Genomic DNA, 26,969 nt, shown 5'->3' with positions numbered 1-26,969 from the left:
GTGCGTATAAAAAGTGAATAAACAAACTCCAAAAAGCACTTTGCAATACGGGAAGCACAAACTATGGCTAAAGGGGAATACCCCAAACCCCACAGTACCTTTGATTCGAAGAAAAATATTCCAGCTGGATTCCTCCTTGCTACAGCTTGGCAGACCCTTGTTACTGGGCCTTGGACGCGGGGGAGGTCTGGTGGGCTCCTGCGGCGTACTCGGGATAGGGACTACCCAGCAATGCATTTCCTTTGTTTAAGCGGCACTCGCGTCAATGAAGAACGAAAACTCTAGTTGGAAGAAGCTTGCTCCCTCTGTCCTGGACTCTGGATCAAGATTTCCTGCTTCGGTAGGATCCTCTGGATGCCCACGAAGATTTGGGCGGATTCGGACTTCGCAAGAAGATGCACTCGTCAATGGTCACAGGACCCCTGGCATTGGGCTTCTGCAGCTCTGGTGAGGCACAGCAAGTCAAGGGTTGCGCCAAACGGGGGCTTGTCTTGAGACTAGTTGGTCCCACCAGCCTAAGGGAGGAAGTCGTCCTCTACGGGTCTTCCCTGTCGATATGAAAATGGGGTCAGCGCAGCTGCACGGCTACACCGGGTACCTTGCACTCCAGGTGGGTGCTACTGGTGTCTCGTCACATCTTCTTCGGATGTTCCTCTCCAGTGGTTGACTGCCTCCAGTCCCAAAAGCTTTGCTTTTCATGCGATTTCCCATTCATTCACAGCCTATGCTGTCAATCACACAGCATGGTGGCTGTCCTTTCAGGACAGTCCGCCAGCCAATCGGGATTGGTTTCACTCATTCACAACTAGAGACCAAGGACAGGGAAGTTTCGGGACCCTCCCTCACTTCCTGCCTTTCCAGACAGACTGGAGCCTGAGTTGGCATCAGGGCTGAAGGCTGCCAAAGGCAAAAACACAAAGGGCTCAAACCGGTTTCAACTACCAGAGTAAAAGCCAAGAAGAAACTAACAAACCGAAAATGGTGAAAAAAAAAGACCAGGGCCATTTTGGGAAAATGGTCACCCATAGGTGCTGTCCTGCAGCCGAAGGTTCGGCCTGCAATACAAATGCACAATGGTAGTAAAAAGTAAACCACTGCCACCAGCCATTTAAAGTATGTTAGAGTAATAAAAAATGTCACATGAGACGTGGGATAGGGAATTACTAAGTAACCCCCCCAGCCCCCGGCCCTCCACATCGGGTGGCGTGTGCTGGTCCCACAAATAGAAAAGCAAGTAAGACAGGGATCGTCTTACTATTTCTTGTGAACTGTAGTTCACCTAAGAAAATGTAATTAAACATTCAGAGAAGTCCAAGGGAATTAGTGGAACTGAATCTAAGGTGCTGTGTGTCACCATGCAAAAAGCATATGCCTATGGAGGTTGTCAGGTTCCATACAACAGTGAAACACAAAAATCAGAGTCAGGAAAAATACATGAGTGAGAAAAAGGTCCCACTCACTCAGGAGGAATAAAATCACAAACCCCAAGTCCAGCAAAAGACCTGGGGGTCTCTAAGGTTGAAGGGAATTAGCACGGAAATGAAGATTTTCCCTAATGTACACCAGGGACTATTAGCTTAGAATGACTCCTGGCACAGCAGAACAAGAATACTTTGGCCTCTGTACAAGGGACATTCTCCTAGAATGTATCATGGCTAACACAAAATGAAATCACAAAAACAGATTAAAAACAGAAAATCGGCATGTTAACTGTTAATGGAGTTTTTCCTAAAGTGCTACTGCCAGTAAGACTTTAGTAAGCTATCCCAGTGGTTTGTAGATCCCCAACTCTTAGTATCAGTCTGTACTAACTCAGGACCTTATGGCAGAGCAGTCAGGCTCATCTTAAGAGGAAGATGTGAGCTGTAGGTAAGTAAACTATTTTATTTATTTATTGTGTATACAGTTTAAAAAACTTTAACACACACTTAACACATAAAAAGAAATAAATTTACAAGATTTTCAAAATGTACAAAATAGGAATAAAAAGACATAATAAATACATCAATATCAAATAAAAAAGCACTTACACTTATAAGTTATATAAAAAGTATATATTTATTATATTTACGCCAGAATCCCTTTAAATACTTTAGATGTTTATACTAGAATACTTAGGAATACTTGATAATACACTTCAAAGGGCACTTTCACTTTTATGTTCATTTACATGTGTAGCAACGTTAGAAAGGGAAAAAACAAGGTTATCATATCATCGGTTCCTGTGCACGCATGTGGTTTTCAACGGTTTATGCGGTAATGCATTTAGTCTGCAAACACATATAGTAAAGTCACTTAAAGGGAGAAAACTGCTTAGTTAGTGTAACATGAGCTAAAGTTCTAGAGAGGGTTCCTTTGCAGAGTAAGTCTTTTAAGTCCCAAAACACAACGCAAGCAAAAAGCAGTTCGGGGAGTGCTTGACGTCTTGACAAGCAGCAAATTAGGAAGCGTTCCTGTGGATTTCTTCCAGTCTCTAGTGTTATTGAAGCAGCATATTAACAACTAGCAAGTGAGACCTTAAAGCGGACTCGAGGAAGGGACACAAGCAGCGGCTTGGGTCTGAGGTAAGAGGGGGTTACCCTGGACACCTAAGTGCACTCCAACGCTCTGGAGCGACTTCTTGGAATCAAGGTATTGTGGGGGAAAAAGCAATACCTTTTTCCCCCACAATACCTTTTTCCCCCACAATACCCTAGGTTAGAAGAAAATGTTTGTGCTGGATGCTCCGCGATGTTGCAGCTCTGGACACAACCTCTGGATTCCTTGGTCTGATGACTGAAGTCAGGACAATGGATGGGATCTCTTAGCAGCAATCTCGAGGAAGTACCTGTAGCGCGACTTTCAGCAACTTCTTGTTGCACTCTGCAGTTTTGGCGCCTTTTCTGTAGCACCAACAAAGGACACAGATCTCCCAGTCAATATTCCCACAATCTGATGAGGGGGTCTGGGCGAATTGCTTTGGTTCTCTGGAGTGTCCTTACGGGTACAGCAAATATAGGATGGATTCGACCTTTCCAGGACGATGCATTCAAATTGGGCAGCTTGGCTCCTAGTATTGGCGTTCTGCAGCTCTGGAAACTCCTAGGACCTGAGGAAATGGTTTGTTTCAAAGTTAGTCTTGGGACTGGTTGTTCCCACCAGCCGAAGGGAAGGAGTCCTTTTCGGAGCTCCTGTGTCGCAGAGAAAACAGAGTCAGGACAGCAGTGGTCGCTTCATGGTGTTGCAAAGGGTCTGCACTCCAGAAACCTCACCTTTTATACAGTTCCAGCACACTCCTCTGCAATCTCACAGCATTTTACAGAAAGGGGCGTTTGGCTGTCTAATCAGGACAGCCAGACCCCCTACGGAAGCTGGACCTATTCAGGCACTCTGGCAGACAAAGAACAGGGGGGTGGAAAACTCCTCCCCCAATTCCTGCCTGCTCAGACACTCTGGAGCCTAGGCAGGAATACCCAAAGGTTCCCGCCAAAGGCAAAACACACACACACAGGCCTCCCCCTCCCAGAATGGCAGAATAAGGGCTGACAAAGAACAACCACGCTAGTAATGGCGAAAAAAGGAGGGTCCCAGGTTGGTACTTGAGTGCCCTTATTGTGCACCACCAAGGCTATGGACATAGCTTGTGGTACCATAAAATACACAATCGTTGGTAGAACACATCCAATGCCACCGGCCATAACTAATTTTCTATGTGATAAAACTCACAGGAGTAGAGAAAAGGGGGATACTAGATATCCCTTTGGCACTCCACTAGGGGTGGTGTCTGCCAATCTCTCAGACTAGAGTTTTGGGAGAGATGCTAGGTATCTCTCTATCCCTGAGAACTGTAGTTACTTGGGAATATCAAAAAAGAAACTTAAAGGAGGACCCAGAGGTTTCCCAGCAACACTGCCCATAAGAAGCTGTGTGCTACAGTACTAAAATGCAGATGCCTTTAAGGGCTATGGAGCAGACAGACTCAGTAGTACAGGTAGAATACGAAGAATAGAGTTCCAAAAGACAGAGCCTAAAAGAATGAATGAGTGGAAAAAGGCTCCAGTCATTTAAGATTTAAAGAAAAAGGTCAAAAAGTCCAGCAAAAAGTGCTGGGGTCTCACTAGTAGAGGGGATGAAGCATAATAATGATAAATCTCCCTAACACCAACCAAATCTAATGACCTTGGCATTACAGAAGCACTTTTGAAGTCCTCCGCTAGCCACTTACTAACACTTACACACATCAACAGACGTCCCTCATTGCTAAACCACACGGCTTTCTTACCAGACATGTTGGGATCACTTACTTGTGAAACTTGAGCGTGAAGATCTTGAAGACATCATTAGGAGGTGGAATTTGTTCCAAGGGTTCTACACCAATGCAGTCTGCAGGGAGGAAAAAGTAATGGCCAGTACATTAACAGAACGGCACACACACACACTTCATTTTTACACACAACAAGCAACAACAAAAGAGGCCTGCCAAGCCCTCCAGTTTAATCCTTACACAACAAACATTGTCTGCAGCCTTACCCTTGTTTTGATATGGCCACCAGCCCAGTGACTACTTTCTTTTTTGAGGATGCAGGATCTTTGCCATTGTGTCATTTACATTGGTTGTGATAGGGGCGAGAGTGAAAACAAGTACAGTCTGTGGCATGCATGTCCCTTTTGCCAACTTAATTAATGGTCACATATTGTCTGCATACAGTTTTCCTTAATTATTGGTGGCTTATAGTGTTAACAGATGTTGCGGAACAGGGGCTATGTTGCCAGAGAGGGAACTCTGGCCAACCCTGCCTGAGGGTGGTCTGGATGGCAGTGGGTATGATTTGAAACATGGCTAGTAGGTCCCGCCACAACAAATGTTCACTTTTGGTGCAGTAACATACACAGCCATCATGACGCCTCAGCGCTGGTAACATACAGCACCAACATGCAACTTTAGGGCTAGCCACCAACAAACACTTAGGTCCTCTCAATAAAATACCAGAGGGGTTTGGCTTCTTTAGCCTGTGAGAGGACCCCGGTAGTTGGTCCTTCTCTCAATGTCAGACAGATGATTGGGTTCAACCTTCAGTGAGGTATGGTGCTAAGAGTTGGTGTCCTCTCCAGCTGATGATTATTTAGTGAGATGGCTTGGATGGTTGATTCGCTCAAGGAGAGGGGATGCTACGATGTACGATTAGTCAGTTAGCACTGAAGGCTTGGTACTTGCAAAAAGACAGTAGGTCTAAGAGGTAGGTCTTAGTAGGAGATGTAGGTGTTGAGCTCTTCGCTCAGTGAGTGATGGTGTGGGAGTGGTGTCCTAAAAGACGGTGTTTGGTTCTTTTCAGTCACAGGTGGAACCATCTGTCCTTTTTCTCAGATGAAATGCACTGGGTTCAGACAGAGATAGCGGACACTAAGTGAAGGTAAATAGATTTGTATTACTCTGCAGAGGCTTCACTCGCTCAGTAACAGCTGTTGCATTGCCTCATCATTAGTTGTTAAAGTCATTACACAAAGAATACTTTTTTCATCAAGCATTGGCCCCTGATGAGAGAATGTATGCATACACCTTGGCAAAAGGGGCGGTTAATTGCGATTAAGAGCAAAGTAATCCTACTAATGGCCCATCTAACATAGCAAGTATTAGCTTACAAATTATTTACCTGAAATGATTTTCGGATCAATGCTGAAAGTGTCATTGGCTGGGTCGATGCTGCCTTTGCGGTAGTACTGCTGACACAACATGAGAGCAGACCGATTTTGACTTGTCCCATGAACATAGGCATAGCGTCCGGTCGTCTGGTTCGGGAGAGCCAAGTACTGGTAGGGCGAGAGAGGAGGCGAGTCAATGTTATACTGCAGACACCCAAGAACGATGCAATTCTTAACCAGGAGTCAATGCACATGTGTTACCAGGGCTGTAGAGAGGGCCTCCAGAGTGCGGAAACATAACTAGACAAACAAGTTACTTACCACTGGTAACGTTCTTTCGACTAGATGTTCCTCCCACGTATTCCTTATCTATGATCTTAATAGCAGAGGCTGCTGTGCGTCGAGACGGTCGACTCTATGTCCCTCGAGGGCTTCCATCTCGGCTACACGATCAGCACCCATTGGGCTTCAGTTCTTTTTTTGCCACAAAATGCAGAACAGCCTTGATAAGTGCCTTTAAAATGATCAGACCTTAAAAGAGCGCAAGGTCCTAAGCTCGGAAATTTTACAGTGGGGTAAATTGGGAGTGCGATGAGAAATATTTGGGAGGAACATACAGTCAAAAGAACGTTACCCGGGTTAAGTAACTTGTTCTTCGAATGGATTGTGTCCTCCCACGTATTCGTCATCTAGAATAGACTCCCAAAGTAGTATTCGGTTCTTTTGGAGGAGGGAGTAAGAATTGAGTTCTTGTTTGCCCAGAATGGAGCATAGTACTGCCTTCCCAAAACTTTCTTCATTGTTAGAAGTATCCAAACAGTAATGTTTTGTGAACGTGTGGAAGGTGGACCAGGTAGCTGCCTCGCAGATGCTTTTTATCAGATCTCCGCTCTGAAAGGCAGAGGAAGTTGCCATGCCCCTAGTGGAATATGCCCTTAAACCTTTTGGTGGATTTTTCCTGGCTAGCCTGTAGTACGATCTTTCTGGATAGGGTAGGTTTGGTGACTGACAGACCTAGTTTGTGTCCTGTATATACAATGCAAAGTTAGTCATGTTGTCGCAACTTTGCCATCCTCGAAATATAAAAGCTTAGAGCTCTCCTCGGATCGAGTCTATGGAATCTTTCCTTTTCCTTTCCAGGACGAGGTGGAGGATAGAAAGCTGGAAGCACAATGTTCTGTGCTAAATGGTAATCCGATACAATCTTAGGTAGAAAAGAGTTTGACCTTAAGGGCAACTATATCCTTGTAAAAAGTGGCAAACTGAGGTTTAGAGGATAATGCCTGCAACCCACTCACCATGCGGGCTGATGTTATTGCTACTAACAAAATGCTTTTGTAGGTTAGCAGTCTTAAAGGGCAGGAATAGAGTGGCTCGAAAGGAGCGTGCGTCAAACACTTTAAAACCAAGTTAAGGTCCCAAGTTGGTACTTGGAATGGTGTAGGAGGAAACATGTTTTAGTCCTTTAAGAAATTGAATTATGGGTATTTTGAAATAGGATGCCTCTTCCTAGGTGCACTTGCATATGGAAAGCACTGCTAGATAACCCTTGATTGTTCCAATCTGGAGCCCCAGATTTGCCAAATGTAGTAGAAAAGATAACACCGTAGGTGTATCGCATTGAAAAGGGTCCACATCCTTTTCTCTATACCAGCTGCAGAACTTGTTCCAAAGGCAGCAGTATAGGGATTTAGTTGTTGGCCTGCTGGCTGAAAGCAAAAATCTCCATCACGTCATCCGGGAGGTCCCAATACTTGTACCTCAGACTCTCAGCAACCATGCATGTATGCTGAATGTCTTGAACTCTGCATGGAGAACCCGACCCTACTCTCCCAAGAGAAGGTCCTCTCTTTGTGGAAGACGTACTGGAGGGCAGATGGACATGTCCAGAAGGTCTGGGTACCACGCCCTCCTAGCCCAATCGGGGACTATTGGATCATGGATTTCTCGAACTTTCACAACCTCCTGGTGATGTGAGGAAGGACAGGGACTGGAGGAAGCGCGTACAGGAGGGGTAACTCCAAGTTCACTATGAGCGTGTCCCCTAGAGCTCCTCTTGGAGGAAATTCCCTGGAGCAAAACAGTGCGCACTTCTGGTTGACACTGGTCGCAAACTGATCCCTTTGAGGGGTTCCCAAAAGGGTGAATATGTCTTGAAGGACTTCCTGAGCTAGTTCCCACTCGTGGGAGACTGCTCTGCCTGCTCAGAGCATCTGCCGCTTTGTTCTCCTCTCCAGCTAGGTAAACTGCTGTTAGGGAGATTCCTTCTTGAATTACCTAGAACCAGAGCTGCATTGCTTCTCTGCACAGTGGTAGCGACCATAAGCCTCCTCTCTGGTTGAGATAGTACATAGCCACTGTGTTCTCAGACATTCTTTCCCCGTACAGAGGCAGAAAGGCCTTCACCGCTAGTATGATTGCCCTCAGTTCCAACAAGTTGATGTCACTACTGTTCTCTCCAGCAATGTTTGCCAAAGCGTTTCTACTTTTAGAATGCTGTCCTTGCAGGCCCACCAGAGAAGGTTCTGTGAGACTCTGCTTGGAATTTGAAGGCGGTCTGACACCCTCCCTGAGAATTGGGAACACTGTGTTCTGAGAGCCCATGGAAGGGATCTCCTTCTCAGGCAAGTCTCTGGCACCAAAGAAATGCAGGATGCCATGAGGCCGAGCAAATTCAAAAGGTCGAAGACCTGAAGACGCTGAGCACTCTGAAACTTGGCGACCGTCTGCAAAATGTCTTGAGCCATCACCTCGGATGGCAAGGCTTTTCCCAAAGATGCATCCAGGACTGCTCCAATAAACTGGAGTCTCTGAGATGGCATCATGTGAGACTTCTTGTAATGGAGGTATAAGCCCAGTCTGTGAATGGAGTGGCAGGTGATACTGAGATGTTCTTGGGCCTGTTTGGGTGAACGTACCCTGATCAGCCAATCGTCCAGTTAGGGGTAGACGTGAATTCACCCCCCCCCTCCCCGGATCCCCACTCATGAGACTTGCTACCACCACTGCCATTAACTTGGTGAAAACCCTCAGGTGGACGTCAGCCCAAATGGCAGAACTCAAAACTGATAAGGAGAACTGCCAATGGCGAACCTCGGGTACTTCCTGTGCTTGTGAAGGATTGGCACATGAAAGTAAGCATCCTGAAGGTCCAACAATGCCATCCAATCCTGGAGCTGGAGGGCCTGAAGGATCTGAGAAAGTGTGCCCATCTTGAACTTGTCCTTCGGCCTCAGTCCTCGGCCCTTCTTGGGAATTAGGAAATAGGGAAAATACCATACTCTGTTCCTCTCCATCACAGGTACTGGTTCTATAGCAGCTTTCTGTAGCAGGGTCAACATTTCCTGCAACAGGAATGGATCTGGAACATTAAGCAAATGGTTTTCCGGTGCATGAACCAGAGGTCTCTGTATAAAGGGGAGGCAGTAACACTGGGCATCTGTTTCCAGTACCCATGCATCCGAAGTAATAGCCCGCCATTCTTTCATATGCTGCGACAGTCTGCCTTCCACTGAGGCGTTGTGAGTCAAGACCACAGTGGTTTTGAGGTGGCTGAAGCAGCAGCTAAATGGTAAAGACTGCTGTTTGGGCGGGCTTAGCACCTTGGAATCCTCTGTCCTCTTTGACCAGCCTGTCCTCTCGCTCTTCCAACTGAGGAGGAGCAGCGAAAAGACCTACCCTTCCAAGATGATCCACTGGGGTTAAATGGCTGTGGCTGTTAGACTGCAGCACTTAATGACTTAGCTGCTGCCTTTGAGGTCTGCAACTTTTCATCGGCCTCATTTCCAAATAAATGGGAGCCTTCAAAGGGCATGTTAAGGAGTTTGGATTGTACATCAGGTGCAAATCCTGACTTCAACCACACAAATCTGCGTATGACAGTATTTGCTGCCATGGCCTGCTGACAACGTCAGCAGTGTCCAGACCTCATTGCAGAGACTCACACATGGTCTCTTTGCCATCCCTTATCAGGTTCATGAAGCCGTCTCTATCCTCACCCTCAGGGATGTGATCAGCCGCCATCGCTATGCAGTCCCACAGGGTGAATGTAAACTTTGCCAGGGTTCATGTGGAATTAGCAGACTTTAAAGCCATGCTGCTAGCCAAAATTACTTTCTTTGTCCAGGTGTCAATGTGCTTGTCATCCCTATCAGGGGGTATGGTTGGGTACGCAGCTTGCTTGGAGGCATGTGTAGCTGCTTGTACTACATGGCTTTCTGGAAATGGATGAATTGACAGATAGCCTGGGTCACTACTGGATGGCCGGTAGTTTCTGGTGAATTTTATTTTTACTGCCGGGTTGGACTTGAGCCTCCCAGTTGGCCGCAAACATTTTGCAGTGCCACATGGAATGGTAAAATGGGTCATATTGAGGACCTTTGTCCAATATATCAGTCAGGTCGTCCTGTTCAAAAGCAGGAGCTGGTCTACTCCATCCCAAGAATTCCACCACTCTGGACATTGGGCATCTGTAGGTTCCATCTGCATGATCGGCCGGGTCCGGTTTGCCAAATTCTAGTTCTGGGGAGGTGTCTACCCCACTAGCTGTAGGGTGTTGTGTAGTTCCCTAACGCTGGTCTCTTCTGAAATAAAGCATTGAGGTATATTAGTATTCTTCTGAATACTAGGGGAATCTAATTGGAGACCACATGGAGGGGTATCAGAGGTTTCATAGCCCTCGTATATTGAAGTCAAGGACCTGAAAAAAATCCTTTTTACATAAAAGGTTTAAAAACCTTTTCCTAGTTTTGATGCAATGGGTTTGAAGAAGGTACAATCAGCATCAGCTTTTTTTTTGTATCACCGTTGAAGGCGTTGATGGTGTCGATGTCAGTGGCGTCGATGGTTACACTGTTGTCTTGTGCTACGAGAGACTTTGCCCTAAACTCAACATTTTCTTAGATGATTTCTCATCGAGTACTCGAAGACTCTCCAGTAGTCTTATGACCTCTAGGTCATAAGCCTAAGACTGCACGCTCAAGGGCACGCAGGTTTCCGCCTTGGCGTCATGCTCATGTTACCATAGCATGGTCACGTTTCTTATGCTTAGAGGAGGTTGGGCCTGGTCCTCGAAGATTTTGCACATTGTTCCCACTCCTTTTTGGAGGAAGATTTAGTTGAGCAGACTACGCTCCTTTCGAAGGAAGAAGACTAAGAAGCTGAAGGTGATCACTGCCTTCTCTGATTTTTTTGAAGATGAGTGGCATAGTTTCTCCGATCTTTTTTTGTGAAGAGAGGAATCCCTCAACTCATGGGATGTCCCAAATTTAAAAGGAGTGGAAGGGGAATTGGGGACAATCCTAGCCACTGCAAGTTTAGATATGCGCTCCTTTAAGGCCTTACCTGCCATCGACTGACCGGATCGACAGTTATATGCTCAAAGCTCAGGCACCAAGGGCATAATTTATGCGGGTCCGTGATCTTGGCATCTTTATTCTCAGGTTGTCCCACATCCTAAGTTCAATTCATTATAAAAAAAACTTGCCTATAATTGAATAAGGTAACAATATCAATTCATATAACACAAGCAATAAATATTCTTAAAAAAATACATTTTAGCATTTCTAATATAACAACCACTTTCCTATAACAATAAATAAAAGGAAGTGCCTATGCTCACACTTAAGTATACACTAGAATATCATCTTTCTTACTCAGACGCCACAAGAAATGTAAAATATCAGGATAATATAGACAACTTTAATCTAAAGAATCAAACCTATATGCTTTAGAAATCGAATCACAGAAAGGGTGAAATGTACATATTGTCAACCAAACAATAAAGCCCACCTTTATTCCTCCACTAAAACTCTAAACTGAGTCAGGCGTACAGGTTCTGTACCACTGCCACAAAAGAACAGGAGAACAATAAGTTTCATAGTTTCGATATCCGCCATAACATTACAGAAGCAGCAACACCATTGCTCCTCTATCTCCGACGGGCGCCCCAGACCCACATGGTAGGTAATAAATTAATAAATGTAGGCACATCCTTAAAAAACAATCTGTATACAGGGCACAGGAACTACCGCCCCCCCACCCAAGTACTTTGGCAGAATGTTAAAAGCCCTAGATTCACCCCCCAGAGACTGCTTTATACGTGCATTGAGAGGAGCACATATCGATGAAGTCATAGTGCCATAGCTTTTCTCTAGCATTTATTAGATAATTAAGAAGACGGTCTAGATCAATCTTGAATGACTGTATACAATTGAAACAGTCTTTAACCCATGATGATAATAATAATACGCTGATTCCAACAGGATCGTTGGATTACGAAGTGGGAATAAAAAATGTGCTGCGCCAAAAAGTACATACTCAAAAAGGACAATGCCTTCCATTCATTAAGAGGCAAAACGCATATCGATCAGGACACTATGTGGGAGCTGCAGAACCTATTTCCAAAACAGGCCCTCTGCAGCCTTCCAAACCTCCCCACAAAGATCTAACTTACATTCACACCATAAGATAAAAATCGCCACCAGTAGAAGGTCAAAACTGGACAAAGGGACAAAGGGAATAACTGCGGTGGATAAACAGCCAAGCGCACCTTGTGGCGTCAGTGGGCTACATTGGGCAAATCCCTATGATTGTTAACACAAGTGCCCCAAAAACCTATACTTAACAACAGCCATAGGGATGTTGTGAACATGACACTTAAATATCGCCTTGCTGTAAGACTTGTTTGGCTGAAAACTAAAGAGGTTAGATTTAGCTACATTGATCTTACAAAAAAAATGTATCCACATAGCTTTCTAATGCAGAGAGCTGCCTTTGCAGTCGTACCGGCGTCTGGTCCACAAGGACCAGACCTTCAGCATTAAATCACCATTGTATAGGGTAGACATTTAATCTGGGTGGAAAAGCACGAGCTGTAGTTAGAATATCACGCAAATCTGCAAAGAATAAATCAAAAAGTGCAGGGACCGGGATGCTTCCCTGTTTCAGGCTGAGAAGTTGGGATTGATTGCGTGAGCCTCACAGTTCCTAACCAACAATGTATTCCAAAGGAGGTCCCTATCTACGCAATCAAAAGCGGTCTGAAAGTCAAGGAAAGCCGAAAAAAGCAGCAAACCCAGAAACTGATTCTTTTTCTAGAAATTCCCAAAATTAAAGCATTCAAGGAAGTTCCCAAAGCAGCTACAAATTCAGACTGATTCCGAGCTTAACTACTACTATCAGTCACCCACACAAGCAGTTCTTTCAGGATGATTGGAGCAAATAGCTTTCCTGGCGTATCAAGAAGGGCGATCGGTCTAAAAATGTTTGGTGAAGTCTGATCGTTCTTCTTGAATATTGGCACAATAATTGATTTGTGTCAGGAAGTTGTAATGCATCCGGTCTCTACCACCTGTCAGAATAAAATGAATTGAACCTCAGCCCAGATATCAGGGTGCGCGCCTTTAACATTATATTCCAAAGACCGTGTGGCTCAGGTGCCCTGCGGTTGGTACATCTGGAAATAAGGTAAACAATATCCTCCACATAAAACTACACCAAACGGTCCACTTCCTGATCACACACAGGAGGAGACAACCCAGGTCAAGATGCCTCCCTGCTTGCCGCTCTTTTTCACCACTTAGCAAGCCCCGCCCATCTGGTGCCTCCCTGCTTGCTGTTCTTTTTCACCAGTTAGCAAGCCCCGCCCACCTGGTGCCTTCCTGCTTGCCGCTCTTTTTCACCACTTGGCAATCCCCGCCCACCTGGTGCCTTCCTGCTTGCCGCTCCGTTTCCCTACTTGAGTAGCCCTCCAGCCTCTTTTCCTTTGCAGATGGGGAGCAGGTGCAAGTGGATCTAGGTCACCTGGCCTAAGCACCACCCAACTTGTTAGCCCTGCCTCTTCCTTCCTGCCCTTAACTATTAGATCAAGGGCGTCTCTTGCCCGGGCGTCTGCAGTGAAGGACAGACGATGAAAACGGCAATTCTTGTTTGGACCTGTTCGGACCAGGAGGACCCAGGGCCCAACCCCCTGGTCAGACAGCAGGTAAGCATGCACCAACATGTGTTACCCCCCTCTGTCCCCACAGGCCATACCCACCCCCTCTAGTCCCCCTATGATGTTCCCTTGTGCCCCCCCCCCTTCTCACACACAGGTGTTGCCTGTTTTGCTCGATTCTTCTACCCTGCTCCCCCTCAACCGCCTCCAGCCTACTTCTGCGGTTGTCTGTCCTGATACATTCTGGTTTCACCATCACCGTCTTGTGGCCAATGCTGGATTTGACTTTTATGGACAACATGGTGCGTCACTCTTTCAACTCTCATGCTGGACTTCCTTTGCATCTTGTACTCATGGTGGCCCTGAATCATGCTGTTCCCATCTTCATCTTGTATCCTGGCTTGCAACATTATGCGTTACTACTGACCTCTGCAATTGTATTCGCTCTCCACTCGTGCTTCTCCACTCTTTTTGACTGCTTACTCTCTGTTCTCTCCTCCTTTCCCTTCTCCCTTTTCCTATCTCCTCCCCTTACTTTCTTCTATGCACTTACTCTATCAAAATTGTCCCTGGACCTAATATGATAGCAACCTCGTCTGTTTCCTCCACCCTCCCATTACTGTTTTTTCCTCCCCATGGCCCCTCCAGCACCATCTGAAATGTCGTCAGGCCTAGTATGGTAGTCGCTCATTTTATTCCTCCCCTACCTTTCTGCACCCCTCCCTCACCTTTTGTTTTTCTCCAGCTCTACCAGAAATGTTGTCAGGCCTAGTATGGTAGTCGCCTGTCTGTTTCCTTCCCACTCTCCCCCTCCCTTCTTTATCTATGTCTTAGCTCTTGCAAATGTTGTCAGGCCGAGTTCGATAGTTAATTTCACATCCTTACTTCATGGCCTGTAAGAATGTGGTTGTATTTTCCCTTGTTCCCTCCCTTGCCTTAAAGCACTTTGAAACACATTGTGTATAGGCGCTATATAAATAAACTATCATATCATATGTCTCCTTTACATGTTGAGGGTTTTACGTTTTTAAGGATGTTATTAATTTCAGGTAAACTGTCATATCATATCAAGGAACTGAAAACAGGGTTTTAAAATAGTCTACCCAAGCCTCCTCAGCAATAGTGGTAAATTGAAGGGCAAACTTCTGTAAAACTTTTTTTTTTTTTTTAGAAGCTACAAGGTGTGTCCTGTATCGTCTCCGGCTAGAGCAGACAGCATTTGCTCTGCATCATGTTGGGCCAGTATGATTTTGTGGCCCCTTAAGCCAGTTTTAGTACTTCTGCCTGCGCTTCTTAATCAACACACGGCCTTTCACTTGAAGGAGTTTAGAAAGACATCGAATATTCGCTCTCAGAATTCGTTTTTGGCCCTGGAACTCTATCGAATGAATGTCTATAAGTGAAGACTGATTGGCCGATTTTTGGTGGGTAAATAGCCTGAGAGCAGTAACATACTCATCAATACACAGCCCTTCAATTGTTATCGGATATAAATATGAAGACAAAGTTCAACTAAGAGATTGCAGCTCTGTTGTGAGCATTAAAAAACACAGACGTCGTAGTAGTGCACTAAATAAATGCGGTTTAGTGGATTCTGAATCAGAGTCCTCCTAAACGGTCAGGGCATGGTTCATTTAGAAGACCTATTCCTAGTGGTGTATTTTAAGCATTAAGGGTTGATGTTCAAGCAGTTTTTGTACTGTTCAGGGAACTACAACCACAGACCTTAATGTGGGATAACACCTGACAAGAAAGGGAAGGAAGTAACATTGGCAAAGCGACATGGCTCAACTCTCAGGTAAGAGTAGCAGCTTGACACAAAGGTGTAATCAGTCCACACATCTCTAGAAAATGCAGCACCCTGATCCACTGAAACAAACGTTATTAAGTCATACATAGAAACCTATTTTATACACTATTAAAAAACTCTCCTTATCCAACTGCCTGTAATGTGGGTCCACTACCACATGTAGGCACCAAACAAATTAACAGGGGTTGGGGAGAACAAGGGAACAACACAACCTATAAGGAGAAGCCCCCTATGGGCCTGCACAATATCTGTAAAGGCACAACCCAGCCGTTGTGTATAAGGCTCTGGTGGGTGGTCAGCACCTAACATAACACATACATAGAAGATAGTAGAAAAATAGGGAAAAATACCTACGACCTAAACCAACAATCCACGTTAATTTGGACCTTCTAGGGCATAGTAGTAAACACACATATTTTCATATAGTACTCAAACTACTTATATAGGGTAAGAAACATTTCAAAAGCAGACCAATGCTTCCGAAAAGTAAGAAAATATTTTCGCAATAGTTACCTAAACAACACACTAAAGGGAAATCGATTTCCACAGTGACCAGAAAATAGTTACTTATAATACAGTCACCATTAGAGAACTGCAGAGCAGGACATAAAAAAAATGCCCAGGGCAGTGTAGAACCTCCAGAGCTACTCAAGGAGAGTTCCAGTATATGCCGAATGTCCATTGGAATTGATGCAAGCGAGTCTGTTGTACCCCACAGGCAAGGGTTCTGCAGCAATCAAACTCAGGCAAAACAAAAAGGTCCCCACTCAAGAGATTCAGAGTCGAGGACCAACTAAGAGCCACAGAAGATGAAGCAGAGCAGGGGGAGCCCAGTAACAGGTCAATGGGAAACAAGGTTTAGAAACACATCCAAAGAATCTAGACCCCTGACCAGAGGGACCCCTGAAAGGGAGTATCATGAATAATTTCCAACTCCAGGAGCCAAAAGGTGGGTACTCGCATCAGCTGTTTTTTTGTGAAAATGGCTCAAGCATGGCGAAACAACACGTTAAGTACACGGCTGCTTTCCCGTGTGTGGTTTTCACAATCCAGTACCCAAGGGCTAGCACCCTGAGCCTGCAAGGACCTAGAAAAAGAACCAAGGACCTTATCACGGCATCTACCGTCTAACTTGAAGTTAACATTTTTATGAAATAGTACGGGAAGGGTAATGGCAAAGATGCCATCTGTTGACGGAGAACCGGTCCTAGGATGGGGATAGGGGCTGGAGGCACCTTAGTTGTTGAAGTCTCAGCATTCTCCTGGTCGTTGGCAGCGACTTGCGGCCAAGCGGAAGATCCTGGCAGAAAGCAGAGCTAAATCACTCAGACTACAGCTCCAGCATGAAAGGCTTAACCCAGCCGATGTGAGGAGGGGGCAGCAGGAATCATCAGGAAGCACAGACTGGCCACTAGAGAGGCAAACCGGGATATGCCACAGCCACCATACACAGTCAGTATGGCCAAATAAGGTGTGACAAATCCAGGTAATTTGTCCCCTCTCTCCAAGGTGAACTATCCCCTTTTGTACACTAGTGAGGTGAGCCCACTAAGCACAACACTACCTAGGGTACATGGCAAACAGAACTGATGTCCATGCAATGACGTACAACAAAGGAGAATCTGTAATCGCGCTGTCGACAAAGACAGGTTCCCTGAAGGACGCTGCCACAGAAAACCAGGCAGGAGGTGGTCGTTCAGGTCTGGCGATACCCCAACAGAGCGAGGAGCTGAAAAGCCCAAGAAGGGCTCAAAGAGCATATACCCCAACGTGGTGTGTGAAACCCAAGACACCAGGTGGGGGTGAGAAGCAGTCAGACCCAGGGTGAGCTGCCATCAAACCAACCCCAAACGGGGATGGTGAATATGAAAACCCCAGGGAGGGGTAGGAGCCAGAAGGGATCTGAACCGAACCAGAAGAGAATAAATCACAGATATTAATAGGAACGGTTTTGATTAACAGATTTGAACTGTATAGGGGGCCACAAGGCCGAATGATCATCTTTATTTCTTTTGAACATTGAGACGGGAAGCCTTGAGAAGAGTTGATCTATAGAGGGGGTGAAAACCCCAGATACATGTGCTAGCATGAAAAGAGGAACTAGATTATCTATATTGGTACTTACAGAATCAATCAAGTAGGCTCCCAGCCCAGAGTCAAGCAATGAACACCATTGGGGTACTAGTTACACATTATGATCATGCAGCCCTGTCTAATCAAGAGTCGGCACAGTGGGGGTCAGAAACCAACCAAGAGCTTATTTGGGTAGAAGGCCTTGGGAAATATGTTTGTCTTCATGTTAGAGCTTTTCCTTTTTAGTGATAAGGACCAGGATCAAGTTAGTTTATGTTTCTAGACAGCTGGCAGACTATGTTGTATGACATCCTGACAAGCACCCTTTGAACTCTTTTCTTTTTCTTAGAATACAAAGCACAAGTTTAGGTATAGCATTTTATTCCAAAATCAAGCAGCAAACACTTTTTTTTGTGCATTTTTAAAGCGCTGACACAGCCCGGGGGCATCGAGTCGCTGTTACAGAAATATGACTCGTTGCGCATTTATAACTCGCTTAATACCCAGAGGTTTCTAAGGGCAGACCCGGGGAACCTGTGTTGCTTCGTGTCGTCTTGTTTCCAAGGATGTACGTTGCCGCTAGGCTATCCCCCCTGAATCACTTTGCAAACTATAATGAGGTGTCAGTCTCCCGATTCAGACTTGTGGTGTCATAACTGGGCTACGAAGCACACGATTTAAGGTTGATACCTATGCTAGTAAGACGAGTGAACCCAGATCCACACCAACATTAAAGAGCAACTCCACCATCCTTTGACTTTTATATTTTCAGCTTGAAAGAAATGGCCAAACCCAGCCTAGCAGGAAGAGCTAGTTTCCTACAGGTCTGGCCATGCCTGCTACCCCCTCCCTAAAGCTGCTACTTGAGCTGGCTGAACAATCAGGATTAGCCTGGAATTATTGACTAAATGGAGCCACTGGGTCATAGATCCAGATTTTTGGGTAGAAATCCAGGCATTACTACACATCGCAGAAGCACAACATTGTGAAGAAAGGGGAACCCATAGTCCACAGAGATCCACTTGTGGGGTTCCCCAAAGGGTGAAGAACTCCAGAAGGACTTCCGGAGCCAACTCCCACTCGTGAGAGACCATGCTCTGCCTGCTCAGAGAGTCCGCCGCCACATTCTCCTCTCCGGTCAGATGAACTGCTGAGAGTGATATTCCCTTCTGGATTGCCAAAAACCAGAACTCCATTGCCTCTCTGCACAACGGTAGTGAAACTATCCCCCAAACCCCCTTTTTTGTTGAGGTAATGCATGGCCACTGTGTTGTCCGTCATGATCAGGACACTCTTCCCCTGCACAGACGGCAGAAAAGCCTTCAGGGCCAGCCCGACGGCCCTCAGCTCTAACAGGTTGATGTGGAGTTTGGACTCCGGAGACCAATGACCGCTGGCGGTCAAATCGTCGGCATGAGCTGTCACCTCCGGCCACGGTTGCCAAAACGGCTCCCTCTTCATCAGGTTCCCCTCGTTGGCCCACCACAGATCCTGGGAGACCGAGAGTGGAATCTGAACGGGATCCGACATCTTGCCCGCGAAATGTGACCACTGCATCTTGGGGACCCCATTGCAGGGATCTCATCCTCAGCCTGGCCTCATGAACCAGAAAAATGCAGGATGCCATGAGGCCGAGCAACCTTATGAATTCGAAAGCCGTGAGACGCTGGGCATGTTGAAACTTGTCTACCATCAGCACAATGTGATGAGCCCTCACCTTGGGAGGCTAGCACTTCCCCAAGGATGTGTCAACACATCCCTGATGTACTAGAGCTGTTGGGAAGTTGTCAGGTGCGCCTTCTTGAAATTGAGGGAGAAGCCCAGCTTGTGGAGGGAGCAGCAGGTGAGACCGAGATGATCCGTCGCTTGCTCGAGAGAACACGCACGGATCGGCCAGTCATCCAGTTAGGGGTAGACGTGAATCTCCCCCCTGGCACCCTCCTCCCCTCCTCGCCTCAGATACACTGTCGCCACCTCCACCATCAGCTTGGTGAAGACCCCCGGCCGGAGGTCAATCCGAATGGCAGGACCCGAAACTGAAAGTGCGAGTCACCAGCCGCAATCCTCAGGTACTCTGTGCTTTGGATGAATCGGCACATGAAAGTAAGCATCCTCTAGGTCCAGAGACACCAACCAATCCTGACGTCGAAGGGCCTGGAGGACCTGAGAAAGAGTGACCATCTTGAACTTGTCCTTCCTGAGATGCTTGTTCAACCAACGCAAGTCCAAGATCAGCCTCAATCCCCCTTCTTTCTTTGGAATAAAAAAAAAATGAGGAATACCATCCCTTGTTCCTCTCCGCTACAAGCACCAGTTCTATAGTGCCTTTCTCCAGGTGGGTCAAGATTTCCTGCAGAAGGAGTGGATCTAGAAGCTTCTAAGAGAGTCCCCGGTGGATTATCGTGAGGCCACTTTAGGAAGGAAAGGTAGTAGCCGTGAGCTATTGTACCCAGAACCCATCCGAAGTAATAGCTCGCCATTCCTCGAGATGCTGCGACAGTCTCCCCCCAACCGGCGAACAATGGAACATGGCCCCATGACTGTTTTGGAGCAGCTGGGGCAGCACCGGAAGGAAAAGAGGCAGCTACCTGAGCAGCTTCTGCACCCCTATTTCCCCCGACCACCACAGGTACTTTTTCGCTGGCCCCTTTGACTGGCGGGTCCTCTCGTCCTACCAAAAGAGGAGTAGTAGCGAAAGGAACCTCCCCTCCACTGCTGTCCCCTAGGACGAAAAGGCAGAGGTTGACGCACAGCCGCGCTGAAAGATTTAGCCGCAGCTTTTGAGGTCTGCAACCTATCAAGGCTCTCGTCAGCCCTGCTGCCAAACAAATGCGCGCCATCAAAGGGCATGTTCAAAAGACAGGCTAGCACATCCGGAGCAAAACCCAACTTCCGCAATCACACAAATATTTGTATAACGGTGCTCACAGCCATGGACCAGCTAACACTGTCAGCCGTGTCCAACCCGGACTGAAGGGATTCACACATGGCATCCATGCCATCTTGCACGAGAGCAAGGAACCCATCTCTTTCTTCCCCCTCGGGAATATGCTCAGCCACTAGGGAAACAATTCCACATAGTGTGTGAAAATCTTGCTAAGGCACAAATGGAGTTGGCTGCCTTCAGCGCCATACTCCCCGCAGAAAACAACTTGCGTGCCCAACCATCGAAGAGTTTGTCGTATCCATCAGGAGGGATGGTAGGGTACGCCGCCTGCTTCAAGGTGGCCGTAGCCGCCTGAACCACCAAACTCTCGGGAGTGCGGTGAGATTAAAAGGTAGCTGGGGTCGCTACTGGAAGGCCAGTATTTTTTAGTTAACGATTGGTTAACCGCCGGAAGAGATTCCGGTGACTGCCAAGCAGCCGCCACCCTTTTCTGCAATGTCAAATGAAAAGGTAACACCGGATCAGAGGACGGACCTTGAGCCAAAATATCAGCTAAGTCATCCTGTACAAAAGCTTCTAGAGGACTAGACCATCCAAGATACTCCGTGACCCTAGTCATCAGCCTCCTATGGGATGACTCCACATGAGCCCTAGACTCAGGTCTGCTAAACTCCACCTCTTGAGAAGTGTCCAAGCCACTGGCATCATGAAGAGACTGACATAACTCTTCCAACTGACTGTCCCCGGAAAAGGCAGGAGCCACAGTAGGCTCAACAGGATGAAATTCCAAATCTGACCTCTCCTCATCCTCATAGATATCACCCAGAAGGAGGAAAAACTCCTGCCTCGGGACAGAAGAGGGTGTGAAATCCTGAACAGGCCTCACAGGCTTTGAAGTAGCCTTCATTAGAGGATCCACAGTACCAGGGACCTCCATCGGCAAATTCCAGCCAAAAAGCCCCAAAGGATTAGAGGGCGCAGACGGCTTCGGCGTCGAGGGCATTGATGGCTTTGACAACGGCGCAGAGGGCTGGTGTGAAGGCAAAGCTTCGACATCCGTATCCGACGGACACTGCGCCAACTGAGTCGACCTCGAGCCCTTACCAGACTTCTGTGGTCTTTGCAGGGGACGAGGACCGAGATCTAGAAGCACGTCTCTGATGATCCACCTGAACCTTGTCCGAACGGGACCTCAAAGGTTCCCGATGAAAATCGTGCCGAGGACCAGAGTCTGAAGGCGCACGAGCCACGGACCGAGACCGTGCCCTGCCGGTTTCTTTCAAAGGCACAGATTAAACTGTGCCCTGGGATTGGAAAATTGCCAGCATCTGCTGCTCCCTGAAGGCTGCCCATTCCTCCGGAGTCGAAGGACTTCGTAGGACTTCGTAGGACAAGGCACTTTCCTCACGGCGCCATCCTCCGAGGACGGGGAAGGCGACCAGTGACAGCACTTCTGGGAATGCCGAGACGAGGAAGACGAATGGCGGGAACCACTCCTACCTGCAACTTCCCCTTACGCTCCCGCAAGGCCTAAGCAGTCAGCAACTAACATTTGGAACAGTCGTCAGTGTCATGACTCTCCCCCAAACACCAGAAACAAATGTGATGCGGGTCAGTTATTGATTAGACTTGCGGTGCCGGCAAGTCTTGAAGGCAGACCACAGAGTCGGAGGGGTCGAAAAAGACATTCACGATGAATACATGAGGCGCGCCGATTCTCCAAAGCAAACACGCTTGTGGAATAAAATGGACCGAGGCCACGGGCGCCGTGCGTCCTATTTATAAAAGCCTTCGAGGGACATCGACCCGACAACATCGACGCAGGACGCCCTCTGCCGAAAACATTTCAGAAGTACACAGTTGTGAACATTACATGTCAACGATGTGGAATACGTTGAAGGACATAATCTATTAAAAATATATCTTTTATATTAATGTATGTGTAATGCATTTACACCAGAATCATGTTAAATACTTAAGACGTTTACAGTACTACATAATACACTTCAAAGGGCATTCGCACTTTTCAGTTTGTTCGCGGTTACAATTGTAGCAACGTTAGAAAGGGAAGAGACAAGGTTATCGTATTATCGGTAATTGCGCACTCATGCGTTTTTCAACATGTCATATAGTAATGCATTTACTCTGCAAAAACATAGAAAAGTCACTTAAAGGGAGGAAAATAGGTGGTTAGTGCAACATGACCTTCGCTCAAGGTTCGGAAGATAGTTTCTTCGGCTGGCAAGTCTTTAAAGTCCAAAAACACAACCCTAGCTAAAGGCAGTTCGGAGAGGGCTTGAAGTCTTGGCAAAGAGCAAATAATGAAGAGTTCCTGCAGATTTCTTCCAATGTCTAAAGTTATTGCAGCAGCAAATTAGCAACTAACAAAGGAAACCTAAAAACAGACACGAGAAGGGGACACAAGCAGAAGCTTGAGTCAGAGGTAAGAGGGGGTTGCCCTGGACACCTCTACATGCACTCCAATGCTCTGGAGTGACTTCTTGGAATCAGGTAAGCAATACCTTTTTCTCCACAGTACCTTGACTTTGAAGAAAGGGTTTGTGTTGGCTTCTCCACGATGTGGCAGCTCTGGATTCCTTGGTCTGGTGATGAAAGGCAGGACAATGGACAGTGCCTTTTCAGCAGCAGTCTCGAGGGAGGACCTGTAGCACAACTTTCAGCAACTTCTTGGTCCACTCTGCGGTTTTGGTGCCTTTTCAGCAGCACCAACAAAGGACACAGATCGCCCAGGCTATCTTCTTCGCTTCCCGCAGTCCCACACTCTGGTGAGGGGGTCTGGGCGAGTTAGATTGGATATCTGGGGTGTCCTTACAGGCTCAGGATCGATTTGGACGGATTCGGCCTTTCCACAATGATGCACTCGAACTGGGCATCAAGTCTCCTGGTTTTGCAGCTCTGGAAGCTACTACGACCTCAGGAGATGGCTTGTTTCAAAGTTATTCTTCTTGGGACTGGTTGCTGCCACCGGCCAAAGAGAAGGAGTCCTCTTTGGAGCTCCTCTGTCGCATAGAAAATGGAGTAAGGACAGCAGTGGTCGCTGCACAGTCTTACAAAGGGTCTGCACATGTCTCTGGTAGTCATCTTCTTCTTTGGTTACTTCGGTCGATTTGCTTTACACTCCAGAAGCCTCAATGTTTATACAGTTCAAGCACTCACTCCTCTGCAATCTCCCTCAGCCTTTTTCAGAAAGGGGCGTTTGGCTGCCCAATCAGAACAGCCAGACCCCCCTGTGGAAGCTGGTCCTATTCAGGCACTCTGACAGACAAAGGACAGGGGGGGTGGAAGACTCCTCCCCCACTTCCCGCCTGCCCAGACAGTCTGGAGCCTTGGCAAGGATGCCTACTGGTTCCTGCCAAAGGCAAACCACACCCAGACCTCCCTCTCCCGGAATGGTAGTAGAAAGGCTACCAGACTACTAATGACGATAAAAGAAGGGAGGCCCCAAGTTGGTACTTGGGTGCCCGCTATAGTGCACTACCGAGGCTATGGACATAGCCTTCGGTAAAAATGCACAATAGTTGGTTGCCACCAGCCATAACTAGGTGATTGTTTATGTGACTAAAGTCACAAGCGCAGAGAAAAGTATCCCTTTGGCAGTCCACTGAAGGTGGGGTGTGCCAATCTCTCAGATTATACCATTTTGGGAAAGATACTAAGTATCTTTGCATCCTGTAATTTACTTTAGGATATAGGAAAATAGTCTTAAAGGAGGGCCCTAGTGGTCCCCAGCAACCTGCCCATAAGGAGCTGTGTGCTGCAGTAGTAAAACACAGGTGCCTTTAAAAGCTATGGAGCAGACAGACTTCATAGTACAGTTAGATTTACAAAGAATAGAGTTCCAAAAGACAGAGTACATAAGAACGAGTGAGTGGAAAAATGGTCCACTCATTCAGGATTAAAAAAAGGTTCAGAAGTCCAGCAAAAAGTGATGGGGATCTCACTAGGACGGGGGATGAAACATAACAATGATACATCTCCCTAACATACATCACAGGGCAAAGTTAAGACTTATCATTGATCATTCCCCTTTAACTCTGATGTACATGAGGACGGACACCAATGCCATGGTAATGAGGTGATTTCTAGACTTACAACACTTCTGCTTCCCAGTAGAACAGTGTAAGGGGAGAGATGAAGACGATGTGGATTTACTTAGTAGCTATCCCTTGAACCGCCATTAGCAGAGCTCCATAATAACGGAAGCGGTATATGAGTAATTCAAGGAATTCGTCCCCTTTCCCCAAGGGACAGCCACCCCCTTTGGGACTAGGTAGTTCAGCCTACTAAGCCTCACACCCCACAGGGGCCGTGAATAGGACAAAGGGTGGGAGAGCAAGAGAGCCACATAGAGAAGTGTCCGTCCCCCTTGAGGCAGAGCCAGGTGGTGCGGGAGGAACAAGAAAGCCAGCAGAGCACTGCTAACTGGAAGGAGCCCGAAAGATGAAAAATCACTAGCCCACCACCAACCGAAGTGGTGCGATCACATGGAGGGTGGTCCACTGGCACCTGCCGGAACCGACACCGAAGTTACTTGCTGCATCGGTGGGAAACCGACGCCTGCGTAATGACACGGAAGACTGAAGAGAAGCTGGAACCTTCCCCGAAGGACGCCACTACAGAAAACTAGGTATGTGGTGTATCCCAAGAGGGTCTGAGCAACTGGAGAGCCCAAGAGATGAGGACGGAGTGAAGAGCCTAAGATGGGCTGAAAGAGCAAATACCCCAAGAAGGGGTGTGAAACCAGAGACCCCAGGGTGGGGTGAGAAGCAGCCAGAACCAGAGTGGGCCACCATCAAACCAACCCCAGCCAGTGTGATTCCAGAGACCTCATGGGAGAGGTTGGAGTTGGAGGGCTCTGAAATGAGCCATAAGAGGCTCAATCACACAGACATTGATAGAAACTTTTTTGCACAACAGATTTGACATGTATTGGGGACCAAGTGGCCTAGAAAAATTCCCAATTCTTTTGCACATCAGGTGGGAAGCCCTGAGAAGAGTTAAACATTCGTAGCGAGCCACAGAGGGTAAAAACCCCCAGAGTAATTTGCGGGGTGAAAAGGGGACCCTTGCTGAGGGGGCAGGCAGCGCTGTCTAACCCAGAGAAAGTACAGTGGGGGCAGAAACCAACCAAACGCTTGTTATTTAGGCAGAATGCATTGGGAAATCTTTTTATGACCAGGATCAGTTTAGCTTATGTTTCTATATGACGGACAGCAGCCCTGCAAATAAGGGGTGTATCGCCTTCTTTTACTCCCTAAAAAGGAACAAGTTACTTACCTGTAACTGTTGTTCACCAGCATGGGTCTGGCATGGATTCACGTGCTCATGAATATTCCCTGTCGTCAAGCTGGGAGTCCTCGGTACAGAGAAAATCGGTTTCATTTCTGAACTGTCTTTCTCCCAACTACCAATCACTGAGCTCCAGGTCATACTGCCCCCAGCCAATGACTGCCCTCTACCCAAGCCCCTCCTCTGGCAGCCATCTTCAGATTTGGTAGCACGTAAAGTGGCAGTAGGACCAAGAATAAGAGCCGCAGAGGGGTAGGCGGGAGGGTTTGCATGTGAATCCATGCCAGACCCATGCTGGAGAACAAAAGCTACAGGTAAGTAACTTGTTCCTTCTCCAGCATGCAGTCTGGCATAGATTCACATGCTCATGAATAAAGAATACATAGCAGTAAACACATGCAACCACAGGAGGTGGCAAGGCTCAACATAAGCATCTCTTACCTCCTCACCAGGCTCCCCTTCAAGCGTACAGGTTGCAGAGCACTGCTTGGCCGACTCGGGACTCCTCCCTGGAATCCCTGTTGACGCAGTAGAACTTCGTGAAGGTGTGCGTCGACCTCCACGTAGCAGCCCTGCAGATGTCCAGCAGGGACACACCAGACAGGAACACCGTTGTAGCAGTGATACCCGTGGTGGAATGGGCTCTTGGACAGCCAGGCAGCGGTTGCTTTGCCAACCGGTGATAGTGGGTGATACAGCCAGAGAGCCACCTGGAAATGGAAGCCTTGGAGAGGGCCTTCCCATGGTTCACAGGACCAAAGTTCACAAAGAGTTGAGAAGTTTTCCGGAAACTCTTTGTGCCACATAAAACTTCAGCGCTCGAGCCACATCCAGTGAGTGCAAAGTCCTTTCAGCCGGCGACGAAGGCATCAGAAAAAACCCAGGAAACACCAAGGGCTCGTTTAGATGAAAATCCGACAGCACCTTGGGTATGAAGGAAGGGTGCGTCCGCAGCACCATCCTTGTCTCGTAGAAAGTCAAGTAAGGTGGTTTACAGGAGAGGGCCTGGGTCTACCCCACTCGTCGTGCAGAGGTGATGGCCACGAGAAAAGCTGTTTTCCAAGACAAAAACCTAAGCGGTGCAGAATGCATAGGCTCGAACAGAGGTCCCATGAGCCTAGTAAGCACCACATTGAGCTCCCACACCGGGGCCGGAGCCTTCACTGGCAGGAACGAGCAGAATAGTTCCCTTGACCAATCGGTGCGACCACAAGGATGGTCGCCATGGGGATCCGGTGTAGCGGGAGATAGCCGCCAGATGAACCTTGATGGAGGCGTGGCCCAGACCCAATTTAGCCAACAGTAAATATGGAAGTATCTGAGGGGCCTTGACC

The 26,969-nt window shown here is 47.2% G+C and overlaps 1 protein-coding gene across 2 annotated transcripts in view; it reads right to left on the bottom strand.

Annotated features, from left to right (window-relative positions):
* MCOLN1 (mucolipin TRP cation channel 1) overlaps nt 1-26,969 on the bottom strand; it is a 639,103-nt gene that overhangs the window by 480,407 nt on the left and 131,727 nt on the right. For both annotated transcript variants that reach the window (XM_069603920.1, XM_069603921.1), the window contains exons 4-5: nt 5,631-5,787; nt 4,284-4,362 (exon numbers count right to left, since the gene is read on the bottom strand). In XM_069603920.1, the coding sequence (XP_069460021.1) occupies nt 4,284-4,362; nt 5,631-5,787 (236 nt within the window). The remainder of the gene's footprint in view (nt 1-4,283; nt 4,363-5,630; nt 5,788-26,969) is intronic.

Source organism: Ambystoma mexicanum, chromosome 3q (assembly GCF_040938575.1).
Source record: "Ambystoma mexicanum isolate Mex_15411 chromosome 3q, UKY_AmexF1_1, whole genome shotgun sequence".
NCBI classification, from domain to species: domain Eukaryota; kingdom Metazoa; phylum Chordata; class Amphibia; order Caudata; family Ambystomatidae; genus Ambystoma; species Ambystoma mexicanum.
Note: the sequence above shows the minus strand (reverse complement) of the source record. Positions and strands in the feature narration are given on the sequence as shown.